At 21.8% G+C, this 13,431-nt stretch overlaps 6 protein-coding genes across 6 annotated transcripts in view; 4 read left to right on the top strand and 2 right to left on the bottom strand.

The window, feature by feature from the left end:
• Positions 1–259: 259 nt before the first annotated feature.
• On the top strand, positions 260–454 carry DDB_G0273661 (hypothetical protein; the record flags this gene model as incomplete). Its single annotated transcript, XM_639355.1, has 1 exon — positions 260–454. The coding sequence occupies one exon, from the start codon at positions 260–262 to the stop codon at positions 452–454; it is 195 nt and encodes a 64-aa protein (XP_644447.1).
• Positions 455–1,078: 624 nt separating this feature from the next.
• On the top strand, positions 1,079–1,249 carry DDB_G0273659 (hypothetical protein; the record flags this gene model as incomplete). The annotated part of the gene is made up of 1 exon (XM_639354.1): positions 1,079–1,249. One exon carries the CDS (start codon positions 1,079–1,081, stop codon positions 1,247–1,249), a length of 171 nt encoding a protein of 56 aa, XP_644446.1.
• Positions 1,250–3,344: 2,095 nt separating this feature from the next.
• Positions 3,345–4,817, top strand: vatD-2 (vacuolar ATPase subunit DVA41; the record flags this gene model as incomplete). Its single annotated transcript, XM_639353.1, has 3 exons — positions 3,345–3,492; positions 3,808–4,158; positions 4,246–4,817. 3 exons carry the CDS (start codon positions 3,345–3,347, stop codon positions 4,815–4,817), a joined length of 1,071 nt encoding a protein of 356 aa, XP_644445.1.
• Positions 4,818–5,016: 199 nt separating this feature from the next.
• On the bottom strand, positions 5,017–6,365 carry DDB_G0273655 (hypothetical protein; the record flags this gene model as incomplete). Its single annotated transcript, XM_639352.1, has 3 exons — positions 5,017–5,223; positions 5,306–5,374; positions 5,472–6,365. 3 exons carry the CDS (start codon positions 6,363–6,365, stop codon positions 5,017–5,019), a joined length of 1,170 nt encoding a protein of 389 aa, XP_644444.1.
• Positions 6,366–7,018: 653 nt separating this feature from the next.
• On the top strand, positions 7,019–9,796 carry DDB_G0273653 (hypothetical protein; the record flags this gene model as incomplete). The annotated part of the gene is made up of 1 exon (XM_639351.1): positions 7,019–9,796. One exon carries the CDS (start codon positions 7,019–7,021, stop codon positions 9,794–9,796), a length of 2,778 nt encoding a protein of 925 aa, XP_644443.1.
• Positions 9,797–9,890: 94 nt separating this feature from the next.
• Positions 9,891–13,431, bottom strand: part of DDB_G0273651 (hypothetical protein) — a gene marked incomplete at both ends in the record, with an annotated part of 4,886 nt that continues 1,345 nt past the window's right edge. The window contains one exon of the mRNA XM_639350.1: positions 9,891–13,431. This exon is cut by the window's right edge and continues 887 nt beyond it. Within this exon, the coding sequence (XP_644442.1) occupies positions 9,891–13,431 (3,541 nt within the window).

Raw genomic sequence — 13,431 nt, 5'->3', positions numbered from 1 at the left:
TATATTTGAGATGATTATTAATTAAATGACTTTGACTTTTTTTTTTTTTCTATGCCAAAATTACCATATTAATTTTGGCAGCTATGTACATGCTGAAATTAATATGGCTGCTGAAATTAATACGGTAATTTTGGCAGACATAAGTCCCATGCCAAAATTAATATAGCTGCTGAAATTAATATGGTAATTTTGGCATGGGACATATATTAATAGTTTTTTTAAAAAAAAAAGATAAAAGGTAAAAAAATAAAAAATAATCATGTTAAAATTTTTAATAGCCATCTTAGTGATAATCTCATTACTTTCAAATTTAAATGCTGTTAATGGACAACTTGATGCCTGTTTAACTAATTGTTATAAAAAAACAAATGTTAGAAAGGAATGTCCAAAGGGAAGACCATTTAGTCAAAGATGTAAGGAAATAATGAATAAATGTAATGATCAATGCTCATAAAAACCTTATTTTGATATTCAATAATTAATAAACTTGATTTCAATAATAATATTATTATTACTTTTCCACAAAAAAATATTTTAAAATATTTTTTTAGTATCTTCTAATTTTTTTCTAATTGAATAATAAAAAAATTAGAAGATATTTTTATTATTTAATTAATCATCAAAAAATTATTTAAAATGATACATTTATGTGTGTGTTTTTTTTATAAATAATAATCCCAAACTAAACTATTTTCTATAATTTTTTTTATTTAGATAAAGAAAATAGTTTAACTCGGGATTATTATTTTATTTTTTGTTTATTTTTTATTTATTTATAATTTAAATTATTATTCGCTTCTGTTTAATTACTCAAAATGCTTTCCCTCTGCCAACTATATGGAACGAAAAATTAGAAATGGATTGAATTGGAACAAATTTTTTAATATTTATAAAAGGAAATTCTAAAAATAAACTTTATTTAAAAAATAATAAAATTTTTTAAAATTTGAACAGTCACTTTCATTTTTTATTAATTTAAAAAGGTAAAAATAAATAAATTTATAGGAATATTTTAAAAATATATATATTAATAGTTTTTTATAAAAAAAAGATAAATATTAAAAATAAAAAAATAAACATGTTAAAAATTTTAATAGTTATTTTAGTGATGATCCCATTACTTTCAATTTTAAATGCTGTAAATGGACAAAGTTATCAATGTTTGCTTGATTGCTATAAAAATCAAAAAGATTTTTCATTTATTTGTCCATTGGGATTACCAGTAATTCCACAATGTAGAGTACTTTAAATAAATGTAAAGTCGAATGCACTCACTAAGATTTTTAAATAATTAATAAACTTGTAATCAAATTTATTATTAATAATATTATTCCAATATATTTCATTATTTTTATTATTTAATTAATCATCAAAAAAATGTCTAAAATGATATATTGAACTGATATAAAAAAAAAAATTACGAATAAAAAAAAAAAATTAAAAAGAAAAAAAAAAAATAATAATAATACATATATTAATTTGGTGTAATTATTTTAAAAATATATTTGTTTATGGTGTTATGTTTTTTGGTTAGGTTAAAAGTGATCAAAAAATTATCATTCAAACTTGTATACTATATTCATAACAATCTGGAAGGTTGATGGCTATATCAAGAGGATCATCAGAAGGGAATTTATTGGTTTCAGAAACATAATATGGATGAATGATACATCTGAAATTTAAAACATTATTATTAATTGAGGCATTTTTATTAAATTGAGTTAAAATTTTATTGTGGAATTTTCATAATTAATGTGGAATTTTTATTTTTTTTTTTTTATAAATTTTTCACCTTTACTTTTTCCCCTTTTTTTTTTCTTTTTTTCACCCCCTCCCCTTTTTTTAAACATTATACCATATCAAATTTCAAAGTGCCTTTTTTTTTTTTTTTTTTTTTTTTTTTTTTTTTTTTTTTTTTTTTTTTTTTTTTTTTTTTTGCTTTTTAAAATCTTTATTTTCCCACCAATTTTTTTTATTCATTATTTATTTTAATTTTATTTGTATTAAATTTTTTTATGAAAACTAAAAAAATAATGAACACGTTTATTAATTTGATTTTAATTTTACCTAATTTAATTTATTTTTATTTTTTTTTTTTTTTTTTTTCCTCACCAATTTTTTTTTCTGAAAAAATTTTTTTTATACCAGTTCATTTATTTTTAAATTTTTTTTTATTTCAATGATCAAATATTGATTTTTTAGAGGCTTTTTTAGCATTAACATTTTCGAATGATAAATTTATTATTCATAACCGCAAAATCTCATATTAATTCGAGAGTAAAAAATAATATTTAAAAAAAATGTGTAACCATTCAGTTTTTTTAATTTTTTCTTTTTTTTTTTTTTTTTTTTTTTTTTTCTTCTCAAATAAGTAAATTATTAATTAAAAAATTATGATACTAATATATTTATTGAATTGATATAATCCAAACATAAATATCGATAATAGAATTAAATTAAAAAAGAATTTTAGATTTTTTTTTTTTTTAAATTTAAATTTAAAAAAATAAATAAATAAAGAGTTTATTTTTAATCATTATCAAATATTTCATTGTCAATCATTTATTTAGAATTATTAAAACCAGTCCTATTCTATACATCTAACAAACCATCTTTTTTATGATTAAAAACAGATAGTAAAAAAAAAACACCAGGAAAAAAAAAAAATTATTTATTTTAAAACAAAAAAATATGTCAAAAAAAAAATAAAAAATAAAAAAAATAAAAAATAAAAAACAAATATATTTATATATTTTTTATTTATTCATTCATTTATTTATTCATTTACTTATTTATTTATTTAGTGAATAAATGTAATATTAAAATAAATTAGTAATAATAATAATACTATTAGAATTATTAAAAATAAAAAAAAGTTTTAAACGAAAGTGTTCATTTTCAATTTCATTTTCATTTTTTTTTTTTTTTTTTTTTTTTTCATTTTTTTTTTTTTTTTTTTTTTTAATTAATAAATCGATTGTTTAAACTGGTCTGGGACTTTTTTATATTTTCAGTTTTTTTTTAAACTTTTTTTTAAAAAAAAAAAAAAAAAAAAAAAATCAAAAAACTATTTTGCCTGGGAGAAAAAAAAAAATTAAAAAAAAAATTTAAAAAAAAAAAAAAAAACTTTTTGCGTTATTTTTATTATTTTTTTTTTTTTATTAGGGACTTTTTTTTTTTTTTTTCTAAATTAAAGTTTTTTTTTTTTTATATAGTTTAAAAAGAATAATATTGTATATTTATTAAAATTGTACATTATTATTATTATAGAAAGAGAAAAAAGCAATAAATAACTTTAATTCATACAAACAAAAACAACAACATATATATATAAACATTAAAAGATGGGTTTATTTGGTGGTAGAAAACATGGTGGTTTATTCACTTTCAATAAAGATGATGGTTATTTAGAAGCTATCTTAAGAGGTTTCAAAAAAGGTATCCTCTCAAGAGCCGATTACAATAATTTATGTCAATGCGATAATTTAGAAGGTAAACTATTATAATTTTATTCATATTATTTGTTTTTTTTTTTTTTTTTTTTTTTTTTTTTTTTTCTTTCTCGCATTAAAAAAAAAAAAATATTATTGTGTGGTGGTGTGACTGGGAAATAAAAAAATAAATAAAAAATAAATAAAAATTTTTTAAAAAAAAATAAAAATAAAAATAAAAACTAACGAATTCTTATATATTTTTTAAAAATATAAAACTATATAAATAAAATAATATAATATAATATGACATAAAATTAAATAAAATAATTATTTGTTTTTTTTTTTTTTTTTTTTTTTTTTATTTTCTTTTTAGATATGAAAATGCATTTCATTTCAACAGATTATGGTGATTTCCTTGCAGGTGAACCATCACCAATTCATACAACCACCATTGCAGAGAAAGCAACAGGTAAATTAGTAAGTGAATTCAACCACATTAGAAATCAAGCAGTCGAACCACTTTCAACTTTTATGGATTTCATTTCATATGGTTATATGATTGATAACGTCGTTTTATTAATCACTGGTACTCTCCACGAAAGAGATATCTCTGAATTGGTCGATAAATGTCACCCATTAGGTTTATTCAAGTCAATGGCCACTCTCTCTGTCGTTCATAATGTCGCTGACCTTTATAATAATGTTTTAATTGATACACCATTAGGTAAGTTAGATCAACCACCATATGGTTTTATATAAAATTTTAATTAAATCAAATTGTTATTAATATTTAATTTTCAAAATTTTATAGCACCATACATTCAAGGTTGTTTATCAGAAGAAGATTTAGATGAAATGAATATTGAAATTATTAGAAATACTTTATATAAAGCTTATTTAGAAGATTTTTACAACTATTGCAAATATCTCGGTGGTCAAACTGAATTGATCATGAGTGATATTTTAAAGTTTGAAGCAGATCGTAGATCAATCAATATCACAATCAATAGTTTTGGTGCAACTGAACTCTCAAAGGATGATCGTGAAAAACTTTACCCATCCTTAGGTCTTTTATACCCAGAAGGTACTAGCAAACTTGGTAAAGCTGAAGACGTTGATCAAGTTAGAGGTATCCTCGAAGTTTACTCTACCTATCGTAATTTCTTCTCTGATGGTGTCAACAACGAGAAATCATTGGAAGACTCATTCTTTGAACATGAAGTTCACTTAAATCGTATGGCTTTTGAAGATCAATATGGTTATGGTGTCTTTTACGCTTACATTAAATTAAGAGAACAAGAAATTAGAAATATAGTTTGGATTGCTGAATGTATTAGTCAAAATATGAAACAAAAAATGAATCAATACATTCCAATCTTTTAAAAAAATAACTATATCTAATTATTAAAAAAAATAAAAAAAAAAATAAAAAAAAAATAAAATAAAATAAAACAATAATAAAAAAAAAAAAAATAAAAAAAAATCAAAGTAATCAAATAAATAAAAATAAAAATAAAAATAATTTAATAAATAGCTTTCCTTTTGTTTTTATTTTTATCTTTTGTTTTATTATGTTTACATTTTATGGGGAAAATAATAATACTAATTGTTTTACACTCTTTTTATTTGGTGAACCACCACCCGCTGTATTTGTTGAGGTTCCATCATCTTTAAGATTTGATAAATTATTATTACTATTATTATTACTACTATATGAATCACTACCAATATTATGTTTATTATATTCATTATCTTTGAACATTGGACTTTGGATCATTGATACTAAATCCTATAATTAAAAAAATAAAATAAAAATGTTAATTAAATAATATTATTAAAAGATTATTATTGGAAATATAAATAATGTTTACATTTTTTAATTGTAAAATGTTTGTAAAAGTATTATTATACAAATATAAATCTTTATTTCTACCTTTAGACTATTTTTTTATTAAAAAAAAGAAAAAAGAAATATAGTTAGTATGAATGATTATTATTTCTGGAAAAAAAAAAAAAAAAAAAAAAAAATAAACATACCACAGGAGAATCAGTTATATTATTAGAACTTGTTGTTCTAGTATTTGAAGGTATTTTACGTTTTAATTCTTTAACCAATGTATAGAGATCTGATAATTCTTCATCAATTAATGATTTCCATTCACCAAATTCATTTAAACTTTGTGGTTGAATTTTATTCAAATCCCTTAAACTACCTATTGTTACATTGTTACTATTACTACTACCAATATTATTATTACTACTATTACTACTACTGCTGCTACTAATATTACCATTTACTAAATTATTTCTATTATTAAAAGATAGTGGTTGTAATGTCGGAACATTGTTATTATTATTATTATTTGAAATATTGTTATTGTTGTTGTTGTCAGTGTTATTATTATTATTATTATTATTATTTGTACAATTTTGAAAAGAGGAGACTAAATTATTTGATTTACCATCAAATGCTTTACTTATATCAAATATTTTATTAATTAATTGAATTTCTAATAGTTTATCAGGATTATTTGAATGATTATCAGGTATTGTTATCCTCTTATTATTATTAATATTATTATTGGTTGCTAATGATGAAATTTTAGATTGTTCAAATTCTTGTATTATTAAATTTGTAACATTATTTAATTCTTCTTTATAGTTTGGTGTTTGTGATTTATTTTGTGGTTGTTGTTGTTGTTGTTGGTGGGATTCTGATTGTTGTAAGTCCGATGAGGATTTTGATCTTGGTGTTGTTGAAGTTGGTGTTGTTGAAGCTGGAGTTGTGGATGTTTTAGTTTCTTGTAATTCAATAATCTCTTTTTCTAATTTATCAATATCAAATATTAATCCATTTATAATATAATTTAATAAGTCATCATTTTCTCCATCTTCATCTTTTTCTTCATCGTAGTTATTGGTATTTGTCATTTTAATTTTTTTTTTTTATTTTAATTGTTTATTGTTTATATATTGTTTTTTTAATGTATATTATTGGTTATATTTCTTTATATATTATTATATTATTATTATATTATTATTATTATTATTATTTTTTATATATTTATGAAAAAATAAAAAATTAGTTTGAAAAAAAAAATTAAAAATTAAAAATCAAAAAAAAAAAAAAAAAATTTTTAAAAAAAAAATAAAAAAATAAAAAGTTGGAATAAAAAATGAAACACTATTCTTTAAGAATATTAATTTAAATTAATATAGTTTGAATATTTTTGATTACTATAATTATTATTATTTTTTTTTTTTATTATCTATAATAAAAAAAAAAAAAAAAAAAAAACCTAAAAAATTAAAAAAACTAAAATTAAAAAAAAAAAAAAAAAAAAAAAAATTGTAAAAAAAAAAAAAAATAAAATAGAAACCAAAAAGGAAATAAAAAATAGAACAGATATTCAATTTTTAAAATAAATAACTATTTTTAAAATTTATTAGAAAAATATATTTTTTTTTTTTTGAAAATATCTTTTTTTTTTTTTTTTTTTTTTTTCAAAAAATAACCATCGCAATTACTCCCAAACACCCACACAACAAATCAAATAAAAAAAAAAAATAATAATAATTTTTTAATGGAAATAAATAATAGTAATAATAATATTAATAATAATAATGATAATAATATAAATGATTTTAAAATTTATAAATTGTATAAATTAGTTTTTAAGAATATTTATATTTCAAGATTAATATTTAATTATGTTTATTTAATAAATGAACAAATAACAAATAGTAGTCAAAATTCTAAATTCACAGAAGTATTAAATTTCAAACAAGCATCATTCGATTGGATTATAATTAATAAACATTATCAATTACTTTTATATAAAATTCAAATGAATACAGTTTTCACAGGATTCACATTTGAAAATTTAATAAATTGTATAAACTTAATTCAATCAAATAATATAAATAATAATGAAAATTTTATAAAAGTTTTAAAACAATTTTATAAAACAAATTTAAATCAATTAATTAATAATACAAAATTATTACATGAATATCCAACACCATCATCATTAACAATGACAATAAAAGAAACAATAAATAATTTACTATTATCAAAATATAAAACAACACAATCTGTTAATATTAAAAAAGGTATTAGTTTAATTGCATTATCAATTCATAGTGAAAATTTTGATTTTTTAAAAATAGTTTATCAAGAATCTATTAATGATTTAACCACACCAATTAGTGGAAGTTTAAAAAACCAATTATCAATGTCAGTTGGTGATAAAGATGGTACGGCGGATAATGGTGGTTGTGAAGGTGGTTTATTAGAGATTGCATTGTTGTATGGTAATATGGATATAATAAAATTTGTGCATTTAAAACTTGATATTGCTATTAAAAATCCATGGAAATCATTAATCTACTCTTTAAAATCTGAAAATCGTTCAAATGCTATTCAATACCTATTGGAAGATTTAAAATTTAATATACCAAAAATTGAATATCCAAGTACCTATAATAGATTGAATGTACCATATTATTATTTTCAAAATTTATTAAAATTACCATTCAATCTATTTAAAAAACTTTATGATTTAAATATACCACTATTCTTTGATTCTCATAAATATTCAATGTTATTCAATCATTTTGATGACTCAACAATTAATAATAATAAAATTAAATTTCAAGATTATTTAGAATTTATTAAAGTTTCAATATTTTCATTAACAGTTTCATCAATTGATCAAATTAAAAAAAATAGTTTAATATTAAAAAAGATTCAATATTTAATTAATTATAATAATAATAATGAAAATGAAAATAATAATAATAAATTTAATTATAATTTATATATTTTAAAAGAAATTGATTTAATTAAATATAATAAATCATCAAAGATAATATTAGGTGAAAATAATTTTTTAGAACATGGTAAATTATTATTAACAAATTTAATATCAAAACCAAAATTTAATAATACTATTAAAAATTATCCAATTGAATGTAGTTTTGGTAATTTTACAAATATAAATTTTAAAGATTTTAATTTAGAAAGAGAAATTAAAAGAGTTTTTTTATTTGATTTTTTATATTTTAATAATCATATTCAACCAGAGAATAAGTTTAATCAAATTGTTAATTTCGTTAGAACTTATAAAGAATTTCATTTAATTGAACATTTATCATCAACAACTGAAATTATTAAATCTTCAATTCTAATTTCACATTATTATGCAGATTCTTATTTAATTGAAAATATCATAAAATATAATACAAATAATTCAAAAATATTTTCATTTAATCCAACATTTGATAAATTTAAATTAAAAGATATTTATTTTTTTGATCAAGTTAATATAAATTTAATAAATAAATTATTAAATGATAATAATGGCGAAGGAAGAATTATAATATCAATTGAAAAGAAAATTGAATTTTTAAATCAATTAATTCAATTAGGTGCAAATGGATTTATTAGAAATTATTTAAAATTTATAATTAAAAGTGAATTTGATTCAAAAAATTTTAAAATACCAGAACATGCTGAATTAATTATTGGTTCAATTAATGAATATATAAATAAAAATAAAATACAATTAATTAAATCAAAAGTTACATTTACAAATCTAAATGTTTTAAAATATTTTTATTATAATTATAAAGATTATTTTATTTGGGATTCAATTAAAATTGGTAGAAATTGTTTAAAAACTAAAGATTTAGAAATAATTAAATTCATTCATTTCAATAGTATTGGTAATTTAAATTGTGAATATTGTATTGATACAAGTACAGCAACATTTATGATAAATAATTTAGGTTATACTTTTTATAGTTTTTCATTAAATCATTTAATTTATTCATTAGATAATTATAATTCAAATTATTTATTTCAATATGTTATAAATTATTTAATTTCAAATGGAATTGAAATTTCAATTGATTATTCATTAATTTTAAATAATTATTTTCATTGTAAATTAATTGAATCAAAAGTTATTGATGGTAGTTTAACAAAACTAATTTCACCAAATTATTATAATAGGAAAATTGTCAATGCTGATGGTAATGATGATAGTGATGCTGATGGTAATGGTGATAGTGGTGGTAATGGTGATGATGATGATAAATATGTAAAATCAAAACAAGAACTTTATGAAGTATTTAGAATTATTTATGATTTAAATATGATTATGACAATTGGCAATTATCAAATTATTAAACAATTTTTTAAAGAATTTGCAAATGCAACAAATAGGGAAGATTATTTTTTATTGTTGAGTGCTAAAAATATTAAAAAAATTAAATCAACACCACAATCTTCACCAATAAAATTATTATTTAAAAAAAGTGATTTTATACTTAACGCAAATAATTTAATTTTAGAATAAAATAAAAAAATAAAAAAATAAAAACTTTTTTTAAAATTATATAAATACTTTATTTATTTTTATTTTTATTTTTTTTTATTTTTTTTTATTATTTTTAATATCTTCTTGTTAAATTTCTATTTAATCTTTCTAATTCTCTATTTCTATCACGAGCAGCATCAGCTAATCTTTCATCAGCACGCATTTGTTCATTATGACGACGTTCTGCCATACGTCTATCATGTTCACGATTTTCTAAATCTTCTTTTCTATTGAAACGTTCAATTGCCTTATCTGGAGTGACAAGGAATTCGATTTTATCTTCAATTGAAAGGTCATGTGGTGAAGTTTTAATGATTGATTCGAGATTGACGGTAACTACGATATGATCACGAGCTGGTGGAGCTTTCCATGATACTTTAGCCCAGTCAACACCAAATTTATTGGTATCAAATTCACCTTCATCGACACGACTACTACCATCAACAATGATTGTATAATTACGTACTGCTTTAAGTTGAGCTTTAGCTTCGAAATTTTCACGACATAATTTAACTAATGGATTGAGTTGGGCTGATAATGAAACGATATTCTTTAATACTGGAACAAATTCAACAATCTTATTAAATGATGGATGATCAATGATTGAAGACCATTCAATTTCTAAACTAACATCCATTTCAACGGCTTCTCTTAAACGTGATTTAGCATCTTCAATGGCTGGTGGATTATTACGTTTAATATAACCTTGAATCATCATCATACGTAAGCCCATAACATTTTCAATTTGTCTACCATAGGATTCATAATTATTGGTATTTGCTTGAATTTGTTTATAAAGTACTTTAATTCCAACGGAAACTTTGATGGTTTTTGAAGATTTATCATAAGAGATATCAACACCTGATAATGAATTACCAGCACAGATTACAATTTTTGAGAGATTATTTTGAACGAATGCTTGGATTTCAGTATATTCTACACATCTACCAAAACCATATTTAGTTGATAATTCCATTGAGATATCTTCAGAGAAAACATGAATAACTTTACAATAATCATTGAGATTACAAAGGAAATCTGCATTTCTAATGAGTGATTCCCAATCGATTTCAAGTTGAACTGGTCTACCAATGACAGCATCGATGGCTTTCTTTGATTGTGATAAATCAACTCTAACTGCAATTTCTTCACGAAGTCTAAGATCACGAAGTTTGAACATTCTTTCCATTTCTAATCTCCATTCTTTTAATTCTACTTTACATGCTGAATTTAAATTTAAACCAGCAATGAATTCAGTACCATTGAAACTAAATTCATAATTTTCTTTTTGAGATGATGCGCAATTGATAACAAATTTCAAGTTGGTCATTTGATTTTGAATTGATTTCTTAACGGTATCATAAGTTAAAAGTTCAGCAGCTGGACCATTATCAATCCAACCTTTGGTTAAAAGATGAGCAAATGATGAAATAACCTTGGTATAGACTTCTTCTTCCAAATCTACAATGAAATGACTATCATTAATGAAACCATTGTAATCAACTGAAACTGGTACTTGTTTACCAATGAGTGCAGAGAATTTCTTTGTAACTTCATCTAATGACATCTTGGCTTTATTAATAGCTCTTTGAATCTTGAGTGGACGAGTTTGTAACATTAATTCCAATTGATAATCCCATGATTTTGTGGTTCCAGATTTAGCATCTCTGAAATTAAGAGTGAATGTTAATTCACCATTTACTAATTTACCAAGTACATTTGGATCTTTTGAACGTGATGCTTCAACTTTATTAGATGGATCACAAACGATAATGATTTTATTAACTTTTTTATTATATTCCTCTTTGACGATTTCATCTTTAACCAAATCCATAATTGCACCTAAACCTCTTCTTGGTACATTAACAACGATATCTTTAATACTTTTATAAGATGTGGTATCATCTCTAAATGATTCAACATTTCTCCAACTATCATAATTAATTACAACTGGTACTTTCTTACCTGTTGAACTTTCTAAATCTTCAACTAATTCATCAATTAATGGGAATGTATCTTGAATAGCACATGGGAAGGCAACTGATAAAGTTTCTTTGAATAGAGTTGTTAAGGTTGATTTATTTGTACTTAAAGCTGGACCATGGAAACATGCTGAGAATTCCCAAGTTGATGGTGTTGTATTTTTAACAACCTCTTCTTTAGCTCTGATAATATCACGAAGAATAAAAGTTGTACAATTGACAAATTCATTTTTACCAACATCATAAGAACAAATATCACGAATTGCACCATCCAATACCTTTGCAAATGTAGCAGTGGTTTTCAAGTTATCAGTGAGTGCTTTATAGAAATTAACTTGATTCTCTAATGATTCTTTATCAACAACTTGCCAATCGAAAATGACTTTACTTGAATAATCAGCAAATGGTGTAACTGGAATATTATCTAAAAAGTTTGCTTTATATTGAATTTTAACGGCAAGATCAATCATTTCTTTGAGAGCTGGTACTAATGTATCACGAATTTGAACTTTGTAAAGACGAGCAGTAAATAATTGACGAAGTTTCTCTTTAAAAGTTTTAAAACCTTCATTTCTATCTTCAAAAGTTGTGGTAATTGTTAAGACACCATTATCAGCCATTGTTGTGGTACGTTTATCAAAGATGGTTTTACCTGGTGTGGCTTGAGAAAATTTAATATGAGTAATTTCTTTCATTAAAATTTCAATTTCATCTTTATTGAATGAAAGAATTGATTGATGAAGATCAACGAAAATATTATTTGATAAGGAGATGATATTATTTTCAATGTTTGTACCTTCATAAGCTTTATGAGAGAATGATGCCCAATCACATTCTACATCACATGATGGTGTATATTGTTGACCATCTTTGTTTACAACACTCTTATGGGCACGATAACGAATGTCGACCTCTTCTTTAATGATAACAATAGCTTCTGGTTTCTTTGGAGTTGGTGTTGATGGACGTGATTGAAGTGCTTGAATCACTTTTGAATCGAAATAGAGACCACAATTACCAAAATCTTCGAAAATAGTTTGAACAATTAAATGACCATCTTCATAGACAACCTTTTTCAATGAACTTGAACTACCTTGCATATTTTGAATTGTAACTGAACGAAGGTATTCAACAACATTATCACGATTACCAAAATCTGTGCATGCCATCTTTACTGCTACTACAATATCACGAAGTAAACGATAGATTGCAAGATTTACATTTCTAATGATTGTATTTTGTTTAATTGCTGATGGATAAACCATAACTGATGCCCAATCAATATAAATTGGTACACCAAATGGTTGATCTTTTTCATCGACAATAACCATCTTTTGAAGGAAATAATCGATTTCTCTAATTAAAAATAATTGATTAAAATCTTCAATATTTGGTTTAAATTCCATTTCAACTCTACCCTTTGGTTTTGGTGGTTCTTTAACAATTGGTTGAACAACAACTGGTGCTGGTGCTGGTGTTGGTGGTGCTACTACTGCTTGTGGTTGAGTTGAATAATGTGGTACATAAACTGCTGCTGGTTTTGGTTGTTGTGGTTGTGGAACTGAATAAGTTGGTTGCATAACTGGAGTTGGTTGAGCAACAACAACTGGTGGTGCGACAACTGGTGATGGA

This window comes from Dictyostelium discoideum (genome assembly GCF_000004695.1).
Source record: "Dictyostelium discoideum AX4 chromosome 2 chromosome, whole genome shotgun sequence".
In the NCBI taxonomy this organism is placed as follows: domain Eukaryota; phylum Evosea; class Eumycetozoa; order Dictyosteliales; family Dictyosteliaceae; genus Dictyostelium; species Dictyostelium discoideum.
The sequence above is the reverse complement of the archived record's forward strand: the minus strand, read 5'-3'. Positions and strand labels throughout refer to the sequence as shown.